This window comes from Trachurus trachurus, assembly GCF_905171665.1.
Source record: "Trachurus trachurus genome assembly, chromosome: 24".
NCBI classification, from domain to species: Eukaryota; Metazoa; Chordata; class Actinopteri; order Carangiformes; family Carangidae; genus Trachurus; species Trachurus trachurus.
This window is the reverse complement of record NC_139910.1, coordinates 1,819,995-1,845,712: the sequence shown is the minus strand read 5'-3', so window position 1 is coordinate 1,845,712 and position 25,718 is coordinate 1,819,995. Positions and strand designations below refer to the sequence as shown.

Sequence of the window (25,718 nt, the reverse complement as noted above, 5' to 3'; positions counted from 1 at the left end):
AAAGTTTGCGGCATTTTTAAAAACCCAGGAAAAGAGGATCATTAGTAGAAAGCATTTACACTGCTGGAAACAACAACAACAAGTGAAGTAATAGAAAAACTGTCGCACAACGATTATGCAATGAGCAATTACGTCACTTCAGAAGTCCAGTGGGTCCTACTCTGCAGTGGAGACAACGCAGTCTAGAGGGCCGAGTGAGAGGATGTTCCTGTAAAGTTCCCATCTACTACATCTACAGAACTCCAGTAACTGAGCAGCAGGTTAGCCTACCAGGGCTTGCTGGGATGACCCCTCCCCATGGGCTGGACCTATTCTCCATAGGAAACTACAAAATGCTTCTTTGTTTAAACATCCACAAAGCTCAAGACTCTAGAAGGAAACCTATGTGGTTGAGACACCCTGGGATAATATTTATTAAAATCATGGGAATATTAGATCCGCTCCTTGAGACTTCCAGTTCTGTCTCTCTGTTGGGGACTCTACTGATCCTGCTGCTGGTCTTCTTTGTCTTGACTTTCAGCTTCAGCTCCCAGGACAAGAAAGAACCTCCAGGGCCCAGACCACTTCCTCTGCTGGGGAACCTGCTGCAGCTGGACCATAAGGCACCTGACAAGACATTATTAAAGGTAAAGATGTTGTGACTGTGTGTGCATGGGTGTTTATTTCAAAGAGAAACGTAGTGTGTAAGGTAGAGTAGGTAGAAAACCTCAACTGTCCCTTAAAGAAAGAAAATTTAACGTGTGCTCCCGTTCATAGTTTGCCAAGAAATATGGATCCGTGTTCACCGTCTACATGGGCCCGAAGAAGGTGGTGGTCCTGGCAGGATACAGGACAGTAAAGGAGGCACTCGTCAACTACGGTGAAGAGTTTGGAGACAGAGATCCAATGCGTATTATGCATGAATCTAATCAGGGACATGGTAAGAAAAGAAAAAAAAATCTTTAGGCTATTTACCTCAGTGATGCACTTACAGCTGTGCTGACGACCTTTACCCCTCAGTTGTATATTAAACACTTTTGGTTTCCTCCTTCAACCTCCTTCAAGGTATCCTCTGGTCCAACGGGGATTCATGGAGAGAAATGAGGCGATTTGCTTTAACCAACCTCAAAGACTTTGGGATGGGTAAAAAGGCTTTTGAGGACAAAATCATCGAGGAGTGTAACTATCTGACTGAAGTGTTTAGGAAATATAAAGGTAAATGATTTATGATGTAATCAGTCATGTGGACGACATTCTCTCTGACAGAAAGCATTGACTTGTTTTGCTGTTTCCCTTGTTGCAGGAAAAACTGTTGAAATAGCTCAACCAATCAAGTATGCCGTTTCCAATGTCATGTGCTCCATTGTCTATGGCAGCAGGTATGAATATGATGATCCTGATTTTACATCTCTCGTGAATCGAGTATCCAGGCAATTTCGGTTGATTGTCTCTCCTTCCGTTCAGGTACAATAGGACATAAACTACTGAAGTCAGAATTAAGGTCTATTTTTCACTCTCTCCTGTTAAAATCTGTGTGAATATCTGAGGTTTTTTTTGTATTTGCCAGATGTACAACCTGTTCCCATGGGTCTTTAGATGGATGGCAGACATAAAGGAGTTGTATAACATAGATTTTCTCATTGCGAAATACAACTTGGAGCTGATCCGACGTCTGGATGAGACCCTCAACCCACAGATGTGCAGAGGCCTCGTGGACGCCTTTCTGGTCCACAAGAAAAACCTGGAGGTTGGAAAAATCTCTGTGGTGATATTTTGGGTTACAGTTTGAATTTTTGTCAGTGTGTCTCCAGATGTACACAACAATTTCTTTTGTTTTTCATAGCTCATTTAAATGTGGGAACATATTCTTTTAGTCTTTTCTGAACATGACAACCTGTTGTTGCTTTTAACCTTATTGTCTTTACATATTTTAAATACCAGTTCAGTCCAGTACAGAAACAGTCAGCTGTCATTAACCTGGAGGCTCTTTCTGTTCATTTTGTGTGGTGATGTTGGACAGTTAAATATCAATGAAGAAATTAGCCAAGGTAGTTAGGGGGAAGGAATTACCTGTAAGTACCTGGTACACAGCCATGGGGCTCATTGAGGATTAAATCCTGTCATGAGTCAGATAGGACTCAAAGAAGAATTACCAGATGAACACAAAGGAATATGCTTTAAAGCTTTTACTTGATTCGGAAGGAGCAGAAAGACAAACAGACATGTTCAAATATCTACGAGGAGTGCCACCAGGCAGAGGTGCAAAAGTCGGACAGGCAAATAGGAGAAACCAAAAAACATACAAGGATCAGGCAGACAGGCAGGGAAAACAGACCAGTGTAGAATTAGTTAAAAGGCTTACACAGGCAAACTGGGACCACAATCTGGCAAACAACAAGAGTGAAAAGACTAATATGAATGATTGCCAGGTTGGTGGCAGGTGTGACTGGAAGGTAGGCAGGTGATAGGTGGTCCTTCAGAGGTAGTAACAGGAAGTGTGTCCAACACCTTGTCAGGAAGGTATGGTGCTTAGAGGAGCTGGAAGCCCCAGCAGAGTTCATGACAAATCCCCACAATTCAAACCAGTACTTACTTGTATAGTGCTATTATGGTGCAGGACTTGAGGTTCATTAGACACTAAGTGGAAACAGCTGCTAACGCTTTATCAACTGCAGGAATCTGGGGTTGCCAACAGTCACTTCCACAATGAAAACCGGCTGAAATCAGTTACAAATCTTTTTTCTGCCGGCACTGAGACAACAGCAACCACACTGAAAATGGGACTTGTGTTGATGGCCAATAACCCAACTATACAGGGTAAGGACCTTCAGACATCTGCAGCTTTCACACAGCAACAACAAAAACAATGTTTCATGAGAACAAAAAGGAGTTCTGATCTTCTAGCTCAGGTCCAGGAGGAGCTGAGCAGCGTCGTGGGAAGTCGTCAAGTGCAGGTTGAAGACCGGAAGAACCTGCCCTTCACCAACGCTGTCATACATGAGACACTGAGAGTGGCCAACATCGCTCCACAGGGACTTCCTCACAAAACCTCCAAAGACGTCACCTTCCAGGGTCACTTCATCAGAAAGGTTCAAACAGAGGCCAAGGCTGACTCTGAAAATGGACTATGTTGAATATGACGACCAGGGGATAATGTTTAGCCTGTTTCATGTAAACCTGGGCATCTTCTCTAATGACTCTTGAGTGCAGCTACTGTTCTTCTACTTTTATATCATCTTCATGTCCCAAGGTGTCCTGGTGTCTTGAAACATTAGTGAGCAGTTTGAGGAGATATGTTTGTCCTGTGTTGCCCACAGGGGACCTCTGTGTATCCTCTCCTGTCATCCGTCCTGTTTGATGAGACTGAGTGGGAGAGACCTCACTCCTTCCATCCTGCTCACTTCCTGGACAAAGACGGAAAGTTTGTCAAGCGAGATGCCTTCCTACCTTTTTCTGCAGGTTTGGCAGCTTCAGCACTTACTTCCGTTTTTCATGTCTGGTTTTCAGATGAGCTCCAGAGTTTCCTTTGTTCTGTTGCAGGTCGCAGAGCATGTCCAGGAGAGAGTCTGGCTAGGATGGAGCTTTTCCTCTTCTTCACCACCCTCCTGCAGCAGTTCCGTTTTTCTCTTCCACCTGGAGTTTCAGAGGATGAACTGGATGAAGTCAATTTTCGCCTCACCCTCGACCCCTTACCTCAAAAACTGTGAGCATCCCCTGTGTGTGAGGGAGGATTAGAGAGTTTAAAAGTAGTGAAACAGTTTGTGAAAATGTTACATTCACTGATGTAATAAAGAAAATCTCTGTTCAATTTCTGGACATGTCTCTTTTGCTACTTGTCCTGGACAACATAAACATGTTTTCCTGTAATTTGAGATAAAAAGGAAAAATGTATGATTTGAAGTCAACAATAAATGTATCAAACTTCTCTACCAGAAAATTACATGTTGACATTGTGCTGTGTGGATTCATGTCAGTGCTGTTTTCAGTCAAACTCCTCCTGAGTTACAGAAGAGCTCCTCATCCTTTCTTTAAGGGAGGGCTACACGCATTACTGCATTACTTCACAGATCCGCCTGTCAATCTCACGCTCCATCCCTCACTTGTGAACAAGACCCTGAGATACTTAAACTCCCCCACTAGATGTCACCAGAGGGTGATGGATTCACATCAGTCTCAGCTGTATTGTGGATGTCTCTTGTCTGTTGCAGTTTTTCCATCACACTCACTAATTTTCGTTCCCTCTGTCCAGCTACATAAACACAACACAATATATGTGATATTTATTATATGATGAGGTAAAAATAGTAACCTTCTTCTTCTTCTTCTTCTTCTTCTTCTTCTTCTTCTTCTTCTTCTTCTTCTTCTTCTTCCAGTAATATGTATATTACAACTCTTTTTTGATTTTGTATTCTCTTGTAAGGTGGCCTTGGGTTTTTTGAAAGATGTCTATAAATTAAATGTGTAATTATTATTATTATTATTATTATTATTAGTAGTAGTAGTAGTAGTAGTAGTATAGGATTAGGAGTAGGAGTAGTAGTATCAATCCTTGAAATTCTTACAATTTGTTCCAGGTGTTGAAATCCCAGTCCACTCACACATGAGTAAAATGTCTCCTCTCTCTGAAAACACAGGAGAAAAACCAACAATAACACATTCAGCTCCAAAACATACAAACATGAACTCAGTGGAGTCAAATGAACATAGAAACATTTATGTTGTGTGTGTGTGTGTGTGTGTGTGTGTGTGTGTGTGTGTGTGTGTGTGTGTGTGTGTGTGTGTGTGTGTGTGTGTGTGTGTGTGTGTATGTGGCAGACACTGTGTCATTTGTTTCAACTTTCTGAAGAAGTGTGTTCTTATGCATATTCTGCATATCCTCCTCACCTTCTCATGATGGTTTTTAACCCTCTGACGTTAAGACGTTATTCTCTCTCACTGAAGATGAACATGAACATGCTGATCAAAATGAAAATAGGAATATTGATGAGCAGTTTTGGACTTCAGGCCTTTTGTGTGTTTTATTTATGTAAATGATGAACATGTGGTTGATGGTCTGGATCATGTGGAAGCTCTGGTCCGTGTCCAGGTCAAACAGGAGGAACCTGTGGCCTCAGCACTAAGAAGAGATCTGTTCCGAGCAGCTCCAGGATGAAACTTCCCATGATGTCTGCTGCCTATGTTTCCTGTGTTTGTCCGCCTGTGGTTTAGGCACAATTAATAGGCTATATTTTATATTTCAAGTGTTTAATGCAGTGCATATCCAACACACAGCGACAATCAAGTACAGAAATTCAGTGCAGAACTCTGTCTGAAGGGCCTTGTGCCATTTCACTGAACTTGTTGCTGTTTTACTTCCTGATACTTATGAGTCAGTACTTGTGTGTTACGTTGTGGTTTTGGAGGGTGAGGAAAGAGACAATTTCAGGTTCCCTTGTGTTGTGTCCTTACACTTCCTACAGCTGTGATCATTGTGGATGGCTCTAAAACTGGCACACAGTGTGACTCCCATGACATCAACCATGTGCTGTTCCCCATGTCTGGAGGTCAACTTTCTGCTGTTGGATCTGGACATGGTTGGAGAGCTCTTGTCCGAAGCATTAACCTCTTACCGCTCCTATAAATTCTGTAATATTCGCCTATCCAAGGCGTACCCAAAGTAAATTGAATGCTGTTCTTGAACTGTTTGGAGAATATGGATGGGCTTGGTCTCTTTTGAAAGGTAACACTCTGAAGTTTTTCCCCAAACTGAAATAATCACTATAAGTGCTACTATCATTGAGTAATCTAAGTTGGAACACACTGAATTAGAATGTTTTTATTCTCACCTGATTTTTTTTTTTGCAATCAGATGCCTGCAGATGAGTGTAGCTGAGAATTTTCGCTGGAAAACACAATAGGACCACAGCATGAAGCCTTACCTGGCCCCAGTTCAAATTTGATAACAATTCTGCAAAAAATGAGTATTTTACACATGTTTTTCTAAGTGTATGTCTAGGCGTTTTCCTAAAGTTTCCATTAGGGAACAATACATGCGCCAAAGTGCAGTCGTTCCATACGTCGTTACGCATGAAGATGGCAGTGCTGCCTTTTCCCAGGGACCGTGAAAGCAGCACATCGTTTTTTTTCGGAATTTCATTGGCTATTCAATGCATCAGTTGCCATCGGGATCGGTTCCTACTTGCTGAAGTCATTCAGCGCTGCCGGAGGGCATGTTCTTCATGAAACTCTGCCACTCATTCGCTATTGCAGGCAGCAGCCTGGGAAAGGGAGCTTGTGATTGGTCGAGTGAGCTGTCAATCGAAAGGTCAGAGTGCAGCGGCCATTTTGTGAAGCGAAATAAACATTGTTTTCATGTAAACGCCGGACTTATGAGGAGAAATAAACGGATTTACTGGATATACAATGCGTAATATCATATGATGCAGCAGCGGGATGAGTACAACCGGTACAACCCATAGACTGTAAAAAGAATGGACGTAGCATCCGTGACGTCACCCATTGGTTTTGGGGAGTCGTTTTTGTGACTCAAATATGGCGGCCTGAACAGCGCCATGTTGGATTGGCCGGCCGAGAACCCGCCCACTGGCCTCGAAGCAGCTGTCCACGGAGCTGCTCGGACCTGTCACTCAACGTTTCCGCGCTCTAATTGGCTGCAGAGTTTTAACCTAATAACAGTAAAACGGTAGAGTTAAAAAACAATCACCCCCCTCAGAGTGTGTGCGGGGGTAGAAACTATCGATTGAGACGAAAAAACGTTCTGACACCAGGCTTTTAACATGTTTACTGAGGATGTAAAGTCGGCGATTTTAACATGGGGGTCTATGGGGAATGCTCCCTTCTGACACCAGCCCCCAGAGGAATCTGAGGGGATTGCAGTTTTTTGAACGCGGAAGTGAGCTTCACTTCTCAGACCGACAACTGCCCCCTTGGTACAACCGTGTGTTTTGGACTAAATACTTTGCTGGATTGGATTTACTGGACTTTTCTGAATGTAACGACACCAAGTTTGTGGGGAAACCCTGTGATCCTGAGCCTGCCCTGATGTAACGGATGTGCACTCACTCCACCCATAAAAGACGTGCTAACCAACCCGCCAAGTGGTTGTCAAACTCTTGGCGAAGAGGTTAGCATCGTCGCCTCCGGTGCGGAAGGTCGTGGGATCAATCCCCACCTAGGGCAAGCCGTGAGAAACACAACGCAGAGGGCCAGATATGACATCGGCTACAGTGGTGCCGTGACCCGGATGCCCTGGGTGGAGTGAGTTCAGCGGGGGTGAGTGTAACGGATGTGCACTCACTCCACCCATAAAAGACGTGCTAACCAACCCGCCAAGTGGTTGTCAACCTCTTGGCGAAGAGGTTAGCATCGTCGCCTCCGGTGCGGGAGGTCGTGGGATCGAACTCCACCTAGGGCAGGCCGTGAGAAACACAACGCAGAGGGCCAGATCGACATCGGCTACACTGACACAAATCGTGAGTTATATCGGCTTTTACGATTTTTATTAGCTTGTTTATAGTCTGATTCGAGTGTTGCTGTGATGATTATATTTTGAAATGGTCAGCATATCTTTAATCACAAGAGTTTTAGCTTTCCAACGATATGTGGCATGACTATTTCAAGTGACTGGTGACATCCTCTATGACACCTCCCTGTTTAAAACCCCCCCGCGGGCCCGTGGGCGGGCCGTTGGAACGGTTGTTGATCAGTGGTTGGAGAGCTCTTGTCCGTGCCCTTCAAGTGCAGTTTGAAGCATTAAACTGATCCTTGATCTGTTGTTGATCAGTTTTACTGCCGTATCATTCTGGTCTCTAGACTTTGTCACCAGTTTCTCACCCGTTTGTTTTGGTGTCAGTGGTTCCAATTATCCTGGTAGAACAAGACTCTGATAAAAGTACAGGTTGTTCAGTCAGTTTATTTACTTTAGTTAAAATATTCCAAAGTTCAATCATCTGTTTTTCCACTCTTTGTTTACAGATACTGGAACAACCTGCTGATGAACCTGACAATGAACCAACACAGCATAAAAACAGCTCCTACCACAAGCAAGTACCGCCAACATTCCATGTACTCCTAGAACCGCCAAGAGGTCATTTTGACCTCCATTCATTCTAATGCAAAAATGGTAAATGGACTGCATTTATATAGCCATATATATTATATAAGCAGCCAGACACACAACTCACACTTTATAGTAATGCTTCACATTCATATACATACACATACTTTACAAAAAATAACAATAGTCGTTGCTAGGCAACCAATAGAGACGACTCTTTATTTTTCTATTTTTCGAACAGTGTGTGTATATAAAAATTTTCAAAATTGTTACAAATTTCTGAATTCATGTCCATTTCTCATGAGAGCAAGGGACTGTCATTGTTATGTTCAATGTTTATGAGTAATGTTCATTTGTTATCTGTTTGACACCTGTTTTAAAGCAGAAGTGAGTGGTCCGGTCGTTTTCGCTAATGCTGCGTTCCAGGCAGGCTTTTGAAATCGTAAATTACAGCTTCAAGTCACAACTTACGACTTTGTAGCGTTCCAGGCAACCCACTCGTGTTTTTCCGACCTGTTTTACCGGTGAAAGTCACTATAACGGCCACTCGTAACTTCCGACCGGTGAACTCGTACCAGATCGAACTGGTACGACTCCACAGGTCGGAAAAATACGAGTTTCCTTGAACGCACCATAACAGTCCTCGTCCCTACGTCACCACATTCACGGCGTTCCTTGGCTGCACACACAGCCCTGCATGCCGTTCTCTCTCCTCATTGGATAAAAACTGTAGGATACGATAAATGTTTTCTCTTCGGCTCAGAGCAGAGCAGAGTGACTGACAGACCCGTGTTTCAGTCCAAACACTCTATGTAAGTGATTGCTGTCGGAAGATATAACTATTTAAGACTTATATGAACACAAATATATCACTCACTTCTGCTTTAACTGTTTGACAACTTCCTAATATCTGAACTCGTGTTGTGTTGTGGGATGAGGTCAAAATGACTAACTAACTAAATAACTAACTATCTAACTAACTAACTGACAAACTGAGTGACTAAATGGACATTCTTTAGCCCAGATTGCAATGATTGGAAAATCAGTTTTATATTTTTTTATATACACACACTGTTCGAAAAATAGAAAAATAAAGAGTCGTCTATATTGGTTGCTTAGCAACAACTATTGTTATTTTTGGTAAAGTATGTGTATGTATATGAATGTGAAGCATTACCATAAAGTGTTTTGAACTGTGTGTCTGGCTGGCTTTAAAATATATATGGCTATATAAATGCAGTACATTTAGCATTTTTGCATTAGAATGAATGGAGGTCAAAATGACCTCTTGGCGGTTCTAGGTAAAATCACTCTTTTTTTCGTTCTCTTTTATACTAGAATTGTGAAAACGCATAAGATGATGTAGAACACACTTTTAGGAAAAGTCACCGACTGGGAGACATAGGGTTTTTATGCAAACAGAGTTACGTGCATTTTAAGAAGCGAGAGAGGTCAAAATGACCTCACGGCGGTTCTAGTGTTAAAAAGGTTGATTGGGAATTAGGTTATTTGATCTTAGATTATTTATCTGATATTGTTTTAGTTTTTCTTAAATTGGTGGTAGGTGCTTGGTGTCTTGTCTCAACTTGGACAGTGATTTATTTATTTAATGTTTTTGTTCAGGCAGTGATGAAGTTTGTGTTCCGTTATCTAAACTAAAACTCAAGGCAACATTTATAAACTTGCTCTAAATGGATATGTGTGACCTTGCGCTACATACTATGTTGCCATGTCCAACACATGTCAGCCACAAGGAGTTTTGGAGATGTTAGCCAGTGTTGTTTTTGGCAGGCATTTTAGATTTAGTCTTAGTCTTAGTCTTTTTGACAAAAATACTTATTAGTTTTAGTCAATTTTAGTCATTTCTATATGTGATAGTTTTAGTCTAGTTTTAGTCGACGAAAACTCAACAAGGTTTTCGTCTAGTTTTAGTCAGTTTTAGTAAAAAAAAAAAAAAAAGTATTTTAATTAATTTAATAAAGGAATGGTTTTACACATAATGTTTCCATCCAATGGTTTATGGTCTAAGGATTATGCATTAGCCTACACACAGATAAAGTGGTAACAGTAGCCTGGTGCATTCAGTTTTTTTCCTGCTGGATTATATTTAAAATACGTCCATGTATCTTCTGGTCGAGTGACGGCAGGTGTGTTGAGCAGAGTGTGCGCTGCATGCCAGGTCGTGGGTGTGACCACACAAGGATGCAGCAGTGTTGCAGATACTTGTTGATTTTTAATTGACAGGTTATACGCACAATAAGCAGAAATGTCTTGCATTTTGAACGTCTGACCATCCACCTGTCAGCGCCGCGGAGCGGCTGCACCGCACTGACCGAGGTCACCAGAGCAGCTGCTCTCTGCCGCTCTGATCACAAGCACCGGGCGGCGGCGCACCGCGGCTCGTCTCAGCAGCGTTGTTACTTTTGACGGAGCCGTTGCTAAATCATGTGGAGCTTAGAGTAATGATGATCCATAATATGGAACTTAGAGGCGATCGCAGCCCGACCACTAACATTTACGTCCGTTCTCGTCTCGTCAACGAAAACTCACACACGTCTCGTCATGTTTTCGTCATGAGAGAGCCATGTTTATCTCCTCACCGTCTCATTATCGTCATGAAAAAAAGGGGCGTCAACGAAAATATGAAAAAAAGGGGCGTCAACGAAAATATTTCGTCATTGTCATCGTTAACAAAAACAACACTGATGTTAGACTATGTCCATGTCACACAGCTGTGGTGGAGTTAATCTTGAAATGAAGGATTCAGCCCTGCTGTTAGGATCATGAGCCACTGATGGAGCCAGACAGGCTGACATCTACCCTGACATCATTCCAGACATGGGAATTGTAAAATGTTCGGTAATTCAACCTAGTTACTGAGCAGCAGATTAGCCTACAAGGGCTTGCTGAGATCGTCCCTCCCCTTAGGCTGGGCCTATTCTCCATTTGAAGCCACAAAAGTCACATCCATTTTCAAAAACACTCACAGAGCTCAAGACTCTATGTGTGGTTGGTCCAGCCTCTGGATACTGTTTCCTAAAATCATGGGAATATTGGATCCACTCCTCCAGACTTCCAGTTCTGTCTCTCTGTTGGGGACTCTACTGATCCTGCTGCTGGTCTATGTTTTGAATTTAAGCTTCAGCTCCCAGGACGACAGGAAAGAACCTCCAGGGCCCAGACCACTTCCTCTGCTGGGGAACCTGCTGCAGCTGGACCATAAGGCACCTTACAAGACATTACTGAAGGTAAAGATATTGTGATTGTGTGTGTGCGTTAGAGGGCTGCATGGGCCTGGAAATTAAGCCCGTGCCCGGCCCGAGCCCGAGACTTTCAAACCTGGCCCGAACCAAGCCCGAATTAATTCATTAAAAACCAGGCCCGACCTGGCCTGTTACCCGAAATGTTAATGCAAAATGCACGTTATTTTCAAGGGTTAGGGTTAGACATTTAGCCAGGGGCTGTGTCCACCAGATGTGTTTTTTTATAGATCTGTGGGCCCTCACAGCGCTCAGCGATGAAAGCACTCTCTGCGCTTCCTCAGAGCGCTCAGAGTTTAAATCTGTTCAATTTTTGGAACAGCGTAACGCTTATCAAGCGGTTTGGAAGTGAGACAACTCGTTTTGTAACGTGGTTACAGCAGCATTCTGAGAGAGAGAGAGTACTCCAAAAGTGTGTTTGGTGTCCACGGACGTTGGTTGACGTCTGGTGGACATGGTTATGAGAAACCTTTACAGTGGCAGCGCAGCTTCTTACATGCACTCAACAGGGCGACAGCGGTCCCAAATAAACAGCCGAGATAAATGGGAAAATGATCTAATAACATCTAACATCAAGTCTTAGGTCTACCTGGTTGAAGAATAAGAATCAGAATATGCTGTTTGAAAATATGTTTCAGACTAAAGTGAAAACCGCTTCTATCCAGCTGTCCGCGTGCATCCCAACCCGACCCAAGCCCAAATTAATTAATTAAAAACCAGGCCTGGCCCAGCCCGTTACCCGGTCGGGCCTCAGGCTACCTGTGGGCTCGGGTCAGGTAGCCATGCTCTAGTAGTGTGCATGTGAGTGTCCATGTGTGTTTATTCTAAAGAGACAGGGAGTGTGTGAGGTAGTCATACACAGATCTACTCTACTCTAACCATACTGTCTCTATACAACTACCTCACACAACATCAGGTCAGAAAACCTCAACTGTCCCTTAAAGAAAGTAAATTTAACGTGTGCTCCTGTTCATAGTTTGCCAAGAAATATGGATCTGTGTTCACCGTCTACATGGGCCCGCAGAAGGTGGTGGTCCTGGCAGGATACAGGACGGTGAAGGAGGCACTCGTCAACTACGCTGAAGAGTTTGGAGACAGAGATCCAATACGTATTATGCATGAAACTAATCAGGGGCATGGTAAGTAAAGAAAAAATATATTTGTTTACCTCAATGATGTAGGTACTCAAAGTAGTACCGACAGCCGAGTGACTCCCGCTGCCCAGCAGACCCGGAGGTCGGGTGTTGCGTTCAAAGTCACCGTGTCAGCAGGAAAAACCACGCGCACAAAACCAGTATTAACCCTGTTTTAAAACACCACAAACTGAACTTCTTCAGAACTATTACAGTAATCAATCTTTGGTGATCTGGGATCAGCAACATAAACCCAAAGGTGTTTTTGGAGGACATATTAACATTCATAGTCTCACCCCTAAAGCTGATCAAGTCCATCATCTTCTTGAAAACTCTTATTTAGATTTCTTATGCCTGTCAGAGACATGGTTACACAGCAATTCTCCATCAGCTGCATTGCATGTGCCAGGCTATAAAATCTTTAGACAAGATCGATCTTGTCTAAATCACACAGTAATTCCACAACTCCATTCACCCATATATACCACCACTTACAAGCGCATGCACAGGCACTTTAACCCACGTAACCTGCCATGTTGTATGAATGAATGAATGAATGAATTTATATTTATTTACGTGTCGTGCACCAATCAAGGCGCCCAGCCCATAAAGGCTTACAAGACACATTATCATCATATTTAGACACCAAACAAAATAATCAGAGCACAAACAAAACCAAACAAAAACAAAAACAAAAACAAAAACAGAAACCACATGGATTTCACATAAATAATAAGTATTTGTCTTCTTATCTTCTTTGAACCTACCCCTTCCTTTGTCTTTATGCTCTGTGTGTTTGTTTGTTTTTTTTTCTTTTTTCCTGCTCTTACGATGTGTGTGATTTTAAGTATGTATGCCACCACTGGGATAGGCAGTTGCAATTTCATTGTATTTTAATGCAGTGACAATAAAGGCCTCTTACTCTTATCTAATGGCAGAAGGGGTGGAGTCATGATTTATATCAGAGATCATTTTAAATGTAAACAAATATGCTGGCCTTTTAATCATGACTTAGAATGTCTAGGACTGAATGTAATGCTCTCTCCTGAAATGTCTTTCATGCTTATTCATCCACCTTCTTCTAATAATGACTTTTACACCACATTTAAAAATATGCTTCAAGCATGTGGTTTAAAAAAAGAAGTAATACTACTTGGGGATCTCAATTGTAACTTGCTTGACAATACAAATAGAAAAGCCCATGAACAGATAATGGATGGTTTAGATTTTATGCAAATCACAAAAGGATCAACCAGAATAACTACGTCTTCCCAGACACAGATACACTTAATATTCAGAAACAAGCCTGGGAGAGTTGTTAAAACATTTAATTTCATCACTGGTCTATCTGATCATAATTTAATATTAATGTCCAGAAAACTTACAAAGAAGCATTTCCATCATCCTCACAAACCTATGGAACAAAACTTAGAATCCCGAAGAGAGAATTTGTAAATTCAGTGCAACAGACCAATTAGGTAGACACACTAAACAGGAACAATGTGGAAGCAGACTGTAGATTGTTTCCAACCAAGTTAGACAATTTAGTCAAGGAGTTCACTTGAAAAGTCAAAAACAGGGGAAAATATAAGAACAATACACTTCCCTGGCTCAATAATGATATATTTAATTTGATGAAAGAAAGACCTCTCGCTGAAAAGAGCTCTGAAAACGAAATCAATCATTGATAGGCACAGGCTAACTTTGTTACGCAACAAAGTTACGATAGCCATTAGTAATGCCAAGGCCAACTTTTTTTTATAACAATTATTAATGAGGCAGAAGGTAATACTAAACTGATTTGGGAACAAATTAAGAATTTAATGGGAATTAACCACAGGCCTAAGAAACAGTTGAATATAAAAAAAGAAAAACAAATGATAAGCTAATACAAGATCCAGCAGAAATTGCCTCAGCCGTAAATTTTATTGACTCTGTGACTGACATTGCACAAACATTTCCTTTAGTAACAGAAACCATCATTAAAACTGATATTAGTAAGACCTCTTTTTGTATTCAACTTATTTCTGAACTAAAAACTAAGGCAATAATTAATTCTCTCAAAACTTCAATGGCCAAGGATATACTGTGTATAGGATGGATTCCGCAATGCTCAAATCTCTAAAAGACCATAGCCTGTCCTATATCACAAATCATAAATCTATCAATATTGCAGGGAGCATTTCCAAGTGCTTAGAAGACTGCAATTATATCTACTATTTTTAAATCAGATGACCCCCAGAACATCAGTAACTATCGCCCAATTAGCATTCTGCTTGTAGTACCAAGGTTGCTGAGTGGGTATCAGAGCAGCTTGTCTCCTTCTTGAACACCAGTCAATGTAATCTTCATCCCATGCAGTTTGGCTTTAGGGCCAACTCCTCCACTGAAACAGCCAACTGCTTTTTTTTTCTTCTTAGACCTGCGCAAAGTCTTAGACACACTCAACCATAAGGTCCTCCTGGCCAAACTACCCTCTTTCAACTTTTCTCCATTAGCACTTAGCTGGTTTGAATCTTACCTGTCTGGTAGATTTCAACATGTTGTTAACAACCAACTTTCTCCAGCTCTTGAGTTGTACACTAGAGTACCACAACGGTCAATCCTCGGTCCACTACTGTTTTCTTTATATATCAATGACCTGCCATCTGTCTGTCCTGATGTGGAAACCCAGTTATATGCGGTTGACACTGTAATGTATGTGCATGCCAGGACAAAGCAGTTGGCAGCTGCTAAACTCACTTCAGCATTAGAGCAGATCTCTTAATGGCTAAACGGCTGCTGCCTCCAACTTAATCTAAAAAAAAACAGTAAGAATGTTCTTTACTAAAAGGCAATGTAACATTCTGCCAAATATATTACATAATATTGATATTGTGTCAGAGGTCAAATATCCGGGAATCGTTATTGGCTCCAATCTAACATTCAAAACACAAATAAAAATAAGTAAGTCAAAGAGGTATGTTTAATTTAGCTAACTTTAACTTACTTTTAATGCCACCAAATTATATGTGAATACCATGATCATGTCGCATCTAACATACTGCAACACAAGCTGGGCATTGAAGCCATTGGAAACCCTGTACAAGCAAACCCTTAAAGTCTTGGACCAGAAACCGAACAGCTCACAACACAAGCTTCTGAGTTGGGAAGATGTCATAAAATATAGAAACATCTGTCTGGTCTTTAAAATCCTGCATGGTTTAGCTCCCCCCCTCCACTGAACTCAGTCCCACTCAAGAAAAGTACATTTGGCCAATTATCATTCTCTGTTAAAGCAATATATAATTGGAACTCACTTCCCACCCATATCAAAGATACACGTATACTCCACTTTTACAGCCAAGTTAAAAACATTTCTTGCCAGCAATTACACCTGCACACACTAACATATGTCTCTGTGTTATTTGCGTCATGATCATGGATGCTGCCTGTCTGTACGTCATGTCTGTCTGCATTCCTAAATGTGATTGTATGCACTGTGATTATTTTGTATGTGCTGCTTTGTATGTTTTGATTATATGTGCTGTCTCTACATGACTGTACTGATGTTGCACTGTTCTCTCTTATCTTTATTGGTTTATCTGGTCTCCTAGCTGTCCTAATACTGTGCTGTAAATATGTTGTTTTTGTTTTTTTAGGGTGCTAAATAGGCTAAAAATACTATTAGCTTATTAAACACCTTTGGTTTCCTCCATCAACTCAGGTATCATCTGGTCCAACGGGGATTCGTGGAGAGAAATGAGGCGTTTTGCTTTGACCAACCTCAAAGACTTTGGGATGGGTAAAAAGGCTTGTGAGGACAAAATCATCGAGGAGTGTAACTATCTGACTGAAGTGTTTAGGAAATGCAAAGGTGAATGATTTATGATGTAATCAGCCATATGGATGACATTCTTTCTGACATCAATCATTGACTTGTTTTGCTGTTTCCCTTGTTGCAGGAAAAACTGTTGCAACAGCTCAGCCAATCAACTATGCCGTCTCTAATATCGTCTGCTCCATGGTCTATGGCAGCAGGTATGAATATGATGATCCAGAGTTTACATCTCAAGTGAAACAAGCATCCAGGCACTTACAGCTTGTGTTCTCTCCTTCCGTTCAGGTACAATAAGACATAAACCACTGAGGTCAGAATGAATGGAAGCGTGTTTTTTTTCTCACTCTCCTGTTGAAAATATCTGAGTTTTTTTTGTCTTTGCCAGATGTACAACATGTTCCCATGGGTCTTTAGATGGATTGCAGACAGGAAGGAGTTCCGTAGCTTAGACTCTCTCATTAAGAAACGCAACTTTGAGCTGTTCCGAAATCTGGAAGACACCCTCAACCCACAGATGTGCAGAGGCTTCGTGGACGCTTTTCTAGTCCACAAGAAAAAACTGGAGGTTTGAAAAACCTCTGTGATGATGTTTTAGTTAACAGAGCTGATGGATGTACACAACAATTTTTGTGTTTTTCACAGCTTATTTAAATGTGGGAAATTCTTCTTCTAGGTAGTTAGGGGGAAAGAATGACCTGTAATCACCTGGTACGGCCTTAGACAAAAGTAACAAACCGCAGCTTCTCTTTGAAGTCAAATTACACCAACTGGCAACGTCGTTTCACATTTTTACAAAATAATACCTGGTATTGATAGAGCACACGTGAGATAGTGATCACAACAAAAAAATGTTTCTCTCTGCAATGTTATTTTTTTAAAATCACGTTTATTTGAAAAATGTTTATTCCGAGCCGGCTCTCCCCTACAATGTCCAGTCGTGTCGTTGAACCGATGTTTTGCCCTCACATAACTGAAAACGATAAATGATCTTTCTGACTGCTTCTCTCTGACATCTTTGAACAGTTTATCCAGCATCGTGCTGATATTTCCTTTGAAACCAATGCCAATATTGCTGAAAACTCCGTATTTCTTATGCCAGGAGCATGGCTGGGAGTGAAAGTTTGACAGGCACAGCAACAGTAACCAAATGGAGTGGGGCTTAGCGAAGGGTCAATTCTGCTGAGTCCATGGCTGGCCAGATTGTACAGTCTTTCATGAGTCAGATAGGACTCAAAAGAATAATTACCAAGTGAACACCAGGAATATGCTTTAAAGCTTTTACTTGGTTAGGCAGGGGGCAGAAAGACAAACAGTCCAGAGTCCAACTATCAACAACCAACAATCAACAACAACCAGACAGAGGTACAAAAATCTGATAGACAAATAGGAGAAACCAAAGAACAGACCAGGATCTGGCAGACAGGCAGAGAATACAGACCGGTGTAGAATACTAGCGTACGCAGGGAAACTTGGGCTACAATGTGGCAACAACAAGAGTGAAAAGACTGATATATACAGTATATGAGAGTGATTGCCAGATTGGTGGCAGATGTGACTGGCTGGTAGGCAGGTGATAGGTGGTCCTTCAGAGGTAGTAACAGGAAGTGCGTCCAAAACCTTGTCAGGGGCTGGAAGATCCAGCAGAGTTCATGACAAATCCCCACAATTCAAACCAGTACTTGTATAGTGCTATTATTCTGCAAGACTTGAAGTTTATTAGACACTAAGTGGGGGAAAAAAGTGGACAAACAAGTGTTTAAACAGCTGCTAATGCTTTTATCACCTGCAGGAATCTGGGGTTGCCAACAGTCACTTCCACAATAAAAACCTGCTGCAAACAGTTACAAATCTTTTTTCTGCCGGCACCGAGACAACAACAACCACACTGAAACTGGGACTTTTGCTGATGGCCAAGAACCAAAATATACAGGGTAAGGATCTTCAGACATCTGCAGCTTTCACACAGCAACAACAAAAACAATGACTACATTTACATGCAGTCAATGTTCGGGTTAAAGGGGACCTATTATGCTCCTTTTTGCACAAACTAAAATAGTTCCTGGGTGTCTTAAAGACATGTCTGTGACGTGCTTCGGTCAAAATACCCCAAAGATCAAACATCACAGCACTCTCAAAAACAGAGCTCTGCAAAACGGTCTGTTTCAGTGGCCCCTCCCTTTAATGCAAATGAACCACTCCCTCAGCATTGCGTTACCATGACGATGTCTACTACTAGTACCTACCTATACTGATTTGGCCAAAATGTAGCATGCAAACAAAAGCTAAATCTGCAGTAGGCAAATTGCCAGATCTCCAGTCTGCATCTGACCAGTCTACATTGTGTAATGAAATGTGCCCGTGACCGTCTCACCCTAACCAAAGATGGTATAGAGTAGTCTTTGCCATGTAGGCTACCGTAACCATGTAACATGTAATATAAAAATGCAAAAATAAATATATAAAATAAATTAAAAATATATGCAGACTGGTCAGTTCATTGTAAAGCAGTTATTTATTGATGTAAATGTGGTGATTTGTGCACATAGACTACAGAGCTCCGCAGCACTGCTCCTCCTCTCCTCCTCCTTCTCACAGCTTCACTTTTCATTCAAACTGATTCAACTGCCACAAGATTTCATCAATGAGACCAACATTCTGCTAAATAGACTAACCACACGGCGGTAAACGTCTAAAAAACCTGCGGGTATGTTTATTAGCGAGGGTTTTCTCTACCGCGATGAGCACGGACGCCTGCCCGGCCAAGGAGGCCTGCAGACGGGCTCTGCCTGTGTGAGGAGCCGCTGCAGCTCCGGAGCTCCGGTGCTCCGTCGGTCCAGCGTTACGTCGGTCCGGCGAACAACGTCGCCCCGGTGGTACGTCGCTCCTCACACAGGTACAGCTTCACTTACATGAAACGTCGGCGTAAACTTCTAAATAAAACTTAGTAAAGTGACGCTACAGCACTAAAACATGCAGGGAAGAAGCAGCAAGTAGTCCGCTCCGCTCTCCGCTGTGACCCCAGGCACAACAGAGCAGCATGGGAGGAGGCGGGGCCGGCTGGAGCAGAGACCTCGGCATGACCATGTAGGGGAGTCCGGCACGCATCGACGTAGACGCGAGCTCATGTAAAAAAAAACTCAGCGCAACCGAGTGTAACAGGTGTGCAGAGAAATCCCAATTATCTAGCAGGGTTTACCTCCAAATGCATTAACCTCAGGATATGACACTTCCACGGCCTCTAGAACCATTATCCAACATTTTAAACACATATAAAAGTCTGAAAAGCTGGAAAAGCATAATAGGTCCCCTTTAAGGTCAAGGTCGTTTACATGCGTGAGCAAGCAGGGTTATTCCTGTCGAAATTGCGACGCATGGACGTCTCGACACACGGAGAATGTCATGACGCAATGTGCGTCATTTCCGCTTCTTCTTTCTATGTCCAAAACCAGCAACAACAACAACAACAACAGCAGCACGGTGGATAATGAACAGCCCTGGGCGGGTAAAAGTCGCCTTCGTTTGCGTTTGTTTCTCCTTGCTCCAAAAGTGTGGTGTTATCTTACGTTTCACTATGTTGACAACATGTAGTTCATGTACTCAAAAGACCGAGATTCCTTGCGAATAGAACATGGGCAGAACACAAATTAAATTTCCTTTCGATGGGGATTTCCCGATAGGCATATAGGCCTACATGACCAAATATTCGGGTTAGAAAAGGACGTTTTTTGTTTAAGTATATTTTTTGGCATTTTGCCTTTATTTGATAGTACACAGTGAGATAGACAGGAAAGGGGGAGGCAGAGAGAGGGTGAATGACATGCAGGAAAGGGCTGCCCGACGCGGGATTCGAACCGGGGCCACCTGCGGTGAGGACTGTAGCCTCTACATGGGGCGGCCGCTTTACCCACTGCGCCATGCACCATCCCAAGAAAAAGAAGGTTATTGGTGTTTAAATGGCTGTGCGCAACGGGGTTATTGCTAATATTCCGGTTATGATTGACTGCATGTAAACGTAGTCAATGTTTCATGAGAACAAAAAGGAGTTCTGATCTTCCAGCTCAGGTCCAGGAGGAGCTGAGCAGCGTCGTGGGAAGTCGTCAGGTGCAGGTTGAAGACCGGAAGAACCTGCCCTTCACCAACGCCGTCATACATGAGACACTGAGAGTGGCCAACATCGCTCCACAGGGACTTCCTCACAGAACCTCCAAAGACGTCACCTTCCAGGGTCACTTCATCAAAAAGGTTCAAACAGAGGCCAAGTCTGACTCAGCAAAAAAATAGATAATAATAATAATAATAATAATAATAATAATAATAATAATAATAATAATAATAAAGGTTTGGTTAAAGACCTAAGACAGCTGGGGACACACTACACAATTTTTTGCCCGATTTTACCCACGATTCGCAGTCGAGTCTAGTCTGCACCAGTCGGCACTAGTTGGGGACAGTCGGCCTGCTGAGTTGGCGCAGAAATCTGTTAGTGTGTGATGGGGTGCAGACTTAAATCGGCAAGTGTGTGAGGCGAACAGACGTCATCCGACTTCAGTCGCAGCAATTCAAACATGTTTAATTTTTTTGAGCCGATTCTGGACGCAGTCGGGTCGTGTGTACTGGTTACCGACCCAACCACAAACACGCCACCCAAGGCCAATGAAAAAGAGGAGGGGGGACAATTGAAACAGCATATGAACTTAACGTTGACTCCTCCACAACTTGATCCAGACCTGTTTTTTTCTTTTTAATGGATTTCTCACAGAAGATATAGCTGCGCAAACCGCAGCAGCAACGAGCCGTATGTCGTCCATGTTTGTTTACACTGTAAAATGTGTTGACATGGTTGCCTAGCAGCCGCGTTCACGGGGGGAATCACTTCCGCTAATAAAGCGAGTCACAAGTTAACTCAACTAACTGTATCTGTGGAAATCACTACACACTACACTCTTAAAGTTTTTTGTGAGAGTTTGGTGCGTTCAGGTGCCTTCAGTTGGTTTGACAAATCATGTAGTCGTGCTCCCTCATCTGGCGAAGTCATTAAGTGTGTGATCCCCAGTCGTCACAACAATCTGCTGAAGCCAGTCGGTTAGTGTGAACTCATAGTCTTTTCTAAATCGGCCACAACTGTGAAAATCGTGTGTCCCCAGCTTTACAGAGACAAATAAAGTGAACTAGTTAGGACTGTTGAATATGACGACCAGGGGATAATGTTTAGTCTGGTTCATTTAAACCTGGGCATCTTCTCTAATGACCCTTGAGTGCAGCTACTGTTCTTCTACTTTTATATCATCTTAATGTCCCAAAACCAAAAGTGAAAGTGTCAAGTGTTTACCTGGTCACTTGAAACATTAGTGAGTAGTTTGAGAGAATATCATATTGGACATGTTTGTCCTGTGTTGTCCACAGGGGACCACGGTGTTTCCTCTCCTGTCATCCGTCCTGTTTGATGAGACTGAGTGGGAGAAACCTCACTCCTTCCATCCTGCTCACTTCCTGGACAAAGACGGAAAGTTTGTCAAGCGAGACGCCTTCATACCTTTTTCTGCAGGTTTGGCAGCTTCAGCACTTTCTCCTGTTTCATGTCTGGTTTTCAGATGAGCTCCAGAGTTTCCTTTGTCCTGTTGCAGGTCGCAGAGCGTGTCCAGGAGAGAGTCTGGCTAGGATGGAGCTTTTCATCTTCTTCACCACCCTCCTGCAGCAGTTCCGTTTTTCTCTTCCACTTGGAGTTTCAGAGGATGAACTGGATGAAGTCAATTTGCGCCTCACCCTCGACCCTTTACCTCAAAAACTGTGAGCATCCCCTGTGTGTGAGGGAGGATTAGAGAGTGTAAAAGTAGTAAAACAGTTTGTGAGAATGTTACATTCAGTGATGTAATAATTGTTCAGTTTTTGGACATGTCTCTTTTGCTACTTGTGCTGGACAACATTCCTGTAATTTGAGATAAAAAGGAAAAATGTATGATTTGAAGTCAACAATAAATGTATCAAACTTCTCTACCAGAAAATTACATGTTGACATTGTGCTGTGTGGATTCATGTCAGTGCTGTTTTCAGTCAAACTCCTCCTGAGTTACAGAAGAGCTCCTCATCCTTTCTCTAAGGGAGGGCTACACGCATTACTGCATTACTTCACAGATCCGCCTGTCAATCTCACGCTCCATCCCTCACTTGTGAACAAGACCCTGAGATACTTAAACTCCCCCACTAGATGTCACCAGAGGGTGATGGATTCACATCAGTCTCAGCTGTATTGTGGATGTCTCTTGTCTGTTGCAGTTTTTCCATCACACTCACACACAGCATTGCCGTATGTGCTCTACGGTGGCCCACAAGGGCAAATGTACAAAATGTAGATGTATAATGAACATTAAAGTCTTATAATCTGCGACTCCCGACCTCTCTCTGTTAGTCCAGTGTTTATTTTTGTTCCCTCCGTCCAGCTACATAAACACTTCTTCTTCTTCTTCTTCTTCTTCTTCTTCTTCTTCTTCTTCTTCTTCTTCTTCTTCTTCTTCAGCAAGTATTTTAGGAGTTTTATGTAACCTGCACGTAGATGCAAATAAAGTGCAGTTTCATTACAGTTAGCTCAATAAGATACTCTGGACTAGAATCAGGAGTCTAAGTTAGGCTCAAGGAGTGGAGAATTAGACACAGGACAACAGAATTACGATTTGGTAAACACCATATATTATTGTGTACAAAACCCCATATTAAAAAGACAGTAATAATAAGAGCAATAGTAAAGATGCAGCACAGAAATTCAAATGGCCATTGACCAAAAAAGGCACAATATGTACAGTTCGCTCATCAATCAAAGGATTGACTTAGCCGCGCTCTTGTTGTTTATAACCTGCCCAAAAGGGAAAACAGGTAAAGCTCTTCACCTGCCGAAGCAGGACTTCTACCAGTCCACGACCCAGTATGTGTGAATGTCCAGGGGAAGGGGGAAAGAGTCAGGTTGGGCAGTGAGTGGATGTGTGAGTGGGTCGTGTATGTGGTGTGTGGGCAGAGTGGGGAAAGAGGAGCGGCTGCAAAGGAGCCTCCTACCGGCCCGGACTGAGCAGTGGAGGTTCCGGTTCTGTCCCTGGTACAACTCTCGAGACTTTTGTAACCAGGCTGGGCTCTAGCTCGCCATCACTTGGCCGATTCCGTGGTACAACGCGGCACACGGCCTTACTTCATATGCTCCCCGGCTCCGGTATTCGGCTCCTGTAGCAACCCTCTGACCGGCGTGCTCCTCTTCCCAACTACCGGCCGCGAGCCGACGCCGGCTTTACTACTGAACACGCTTCAGTCACACGCCACGTGACGGCGTGATGGCGTGACGTCATGACGTAGCGTGTTACCGTAAGAGACCAAGAAGGAGTGAACTCAAAGGGTATTTCCACCCGGGTTACATTTAACCAGGAGTATTAGATATAGTTACTACTTTACTTTCCCCCAAAAGTAACTGAGTACAAAAGTAATTACCAGAAAAAGTAACTATTGCGTTACTACTTTATAAAATTCACGGTAACACTTTACTTGACACCTATCCCTATAACGCATTATAACCATACTTATAATTAGTTATAATGCAGTAATAGCACTGTATAACTTTAGTTATAAACACTCATAAATGATCATAATGCTTTATAACTAGGGCTGTCAAACGATTAATTTTTCTAATCGCGATTAATCGCATTTTTTCCATAGTTAACTCGCGATTAATCTCTATTAAAAATATTATATATGGCGCTTTGGACTTTCAACACTCCAAAGTGTTATAATCTCTAGACAAACAACTTTTAGACCAGACCTAGCAGGCCTACCTACTCATAACACATGATGCATGAAACTCACACAGAATTGAAACGAATTGCATCCAGTGGAAATTGCCCGTTACTTTGCTACACCTCTGCCTGGCCACGTGCATTTGTTTACAACAAAGCCGTCAAAAAATCAATGGATGGAGCTGTGGATATATGTTAGACTGTGTATATTTGTGTAGCAACCAACTTGAAGGTGCCTTACCGCCACCTACTGGACTGGAGGTCCCACACTCCAGTCCTCCAGTCCAGCAGACAGAGGACAAAATGGGCCGCGATTAACCGCGATTAAAAAAATTAATCGCGTTAATTTTTTTAATTAATCGCATCGCGATTAACGCGTTAACTCTGACAGCCCTATTTATAACAAATGGTAAATGGTCTGTATTTATATAGCGCTTTACTATACCTGTAATGATACCCAAAGCGCTTTACAGTACATCGCATTCACACATTCACACACTGATGGCAGAAGCTGCCATGCAAGGCGCGAACCACGACCCATCAGGAGCAAGGTGGGTAAGGTGTCTTGCCCAAGGACACTACGGCAGCAACCAGGACAGAGCGGGATTCGAAACGCAGACGACCCGCTCTACCACCTGAGCCACAGCCGCCCCACAATGATCATAACACACCATAAAGCATTTTATCATGACTTATAGGGTCAGGTATTATAATATGTTATCATTGTTAGTAACTCGCCGACAATGCACACATCAAAAAATGCATTATAAATATAGTTATAATGTGTTATAATTGGAATATAGATGTGTATAACTATAATTATAAACACTCATAAATTATCATAAGGCTTTATAACAATAAGAATAACATATCAGAACATTTAATAATGGCTTATAAGGTAATAGTATTATAATAGTTATAATTGCTCTATGAAGCGTTATGCTAATTGTCATAAAGCCTCAAATATGTCAAATTACTTGGACTTCCCTCTCTAACCCCCGTTTATCTTTTACTAACCAACTGGGTCAGTATTCCTCCACACAGACAGGCTCTGTGACACGCTGTATCATCCCACCTCTTCCAGCGCTGCTGATCCAAACAGCTGATAGGTGTTGCCAGATTGGCTGGTTTTTCCGCTACTTATTAACCCCTGTTTTACTTCCTGACACTCAGCACTTGTGTGTTACGTTGTGGTTTTGGAGGTTGAGGAAAGCGACATTTTCAGGTTCCCTTGTGTTGTATCCTTACAATTCCTGCAGCTGTGATCAGTGTGGATGGCTCTAAAACTGGCACACGGTGCGACTCCCATGACATCAACCATGTCTGGAGGTCAACTCTCTGCTGTTGGACCTGGACGTGGTTGGAGAGCTCTTGTCCGAAGCATTAAACTGATCCTTGATCTGTTGTTGATCAGTGGTTGGAGAGCTCTTGTCCGTGCCCTTCAAGTGCAGTTTGAAGCATTAAACTGATCCTTGATCTGTTGTTGATCAGTTTTACTGCCGTATCATTCTGGTCTCTAGACTTTGTCACCAGTTTCTCACCCGTTTGTTTTGGTGTCAGTGGTTCCAATTATCCTGGTAGAACAAGACTCTGATAAAAGTACAGGTTGTTCAGACAGTTTATTTACTTTAGTTAAAATATTCCAAAGTTCAATCATCTATTTTTCCACTCTTTGTTTACAGATACTAGAACAACCTGCTG

General features: G+C 42.4%; 2 protein-coding genes across 2 annotated transcripts; both read left to right on the top strand.

Moving 5' to 3' along the window:
• Positions 1 to 422: 422 nt before the first annotated feature.
• LOC311007079 (cytochrome P450 2K1-like) lies at positions 423 to 8,053 on the top strand (the record flags this gene model as incomplete). The annotated part of the gene is made up of 10 exons (XM_084000166.1): positions 423 to 626; positions 757 to 919; positions 1,045 to 1,194; positions 1,283 to 1,443; positions 1,547 to 1,726; positions 2,655 to 2,796; positions 2,884 to 3,068; positions 3,297 to 3,438; positions 3,520 to 3,682; positions 7,954 to 8,053. The coding sequence occupies 10 exons, from the start codon at positions 423 to 425 to the stop codon at positions 8,051 to 8,053; spliced, it is 1,590 nt and encodes a 529-aa protein (XP_083856292.1).
• Positions 8,054 to 10,764: 2,711 nt separating this feature from the next.
• On the top strand, positions 10,765 to 22,627 carry LOC311007307 (cytochrome P450 2K1-like). Its single transcript, XM_084000439.1, has 9 exons — positions 10,765 to 11,283; positions 12,272 to 12,434; positions 16,135 to 16,284; positions 16,373 to 16,533; positions 16,634 to 16,813; positions 18,038 to 18,179; positions 20,306 to 20,490; positions 21,652 to 21,793; positions 21,873 to 22,627. The coding sequence occupies exons 1-9, from the start codon at positions 11,038 to 11,040 to the stop codon at positions 22,037 to 22,039; spliced, it is 1,536 nt and encodes a 511-aa protein (XP_083856565.1). The 5' UTR covers positions 10,765 to 11,037; the 3' UTR covers positions 22,040 to 22,627.
• Positions 22,628 to 25,718: the final 3,091 nt, after the last annotated feature.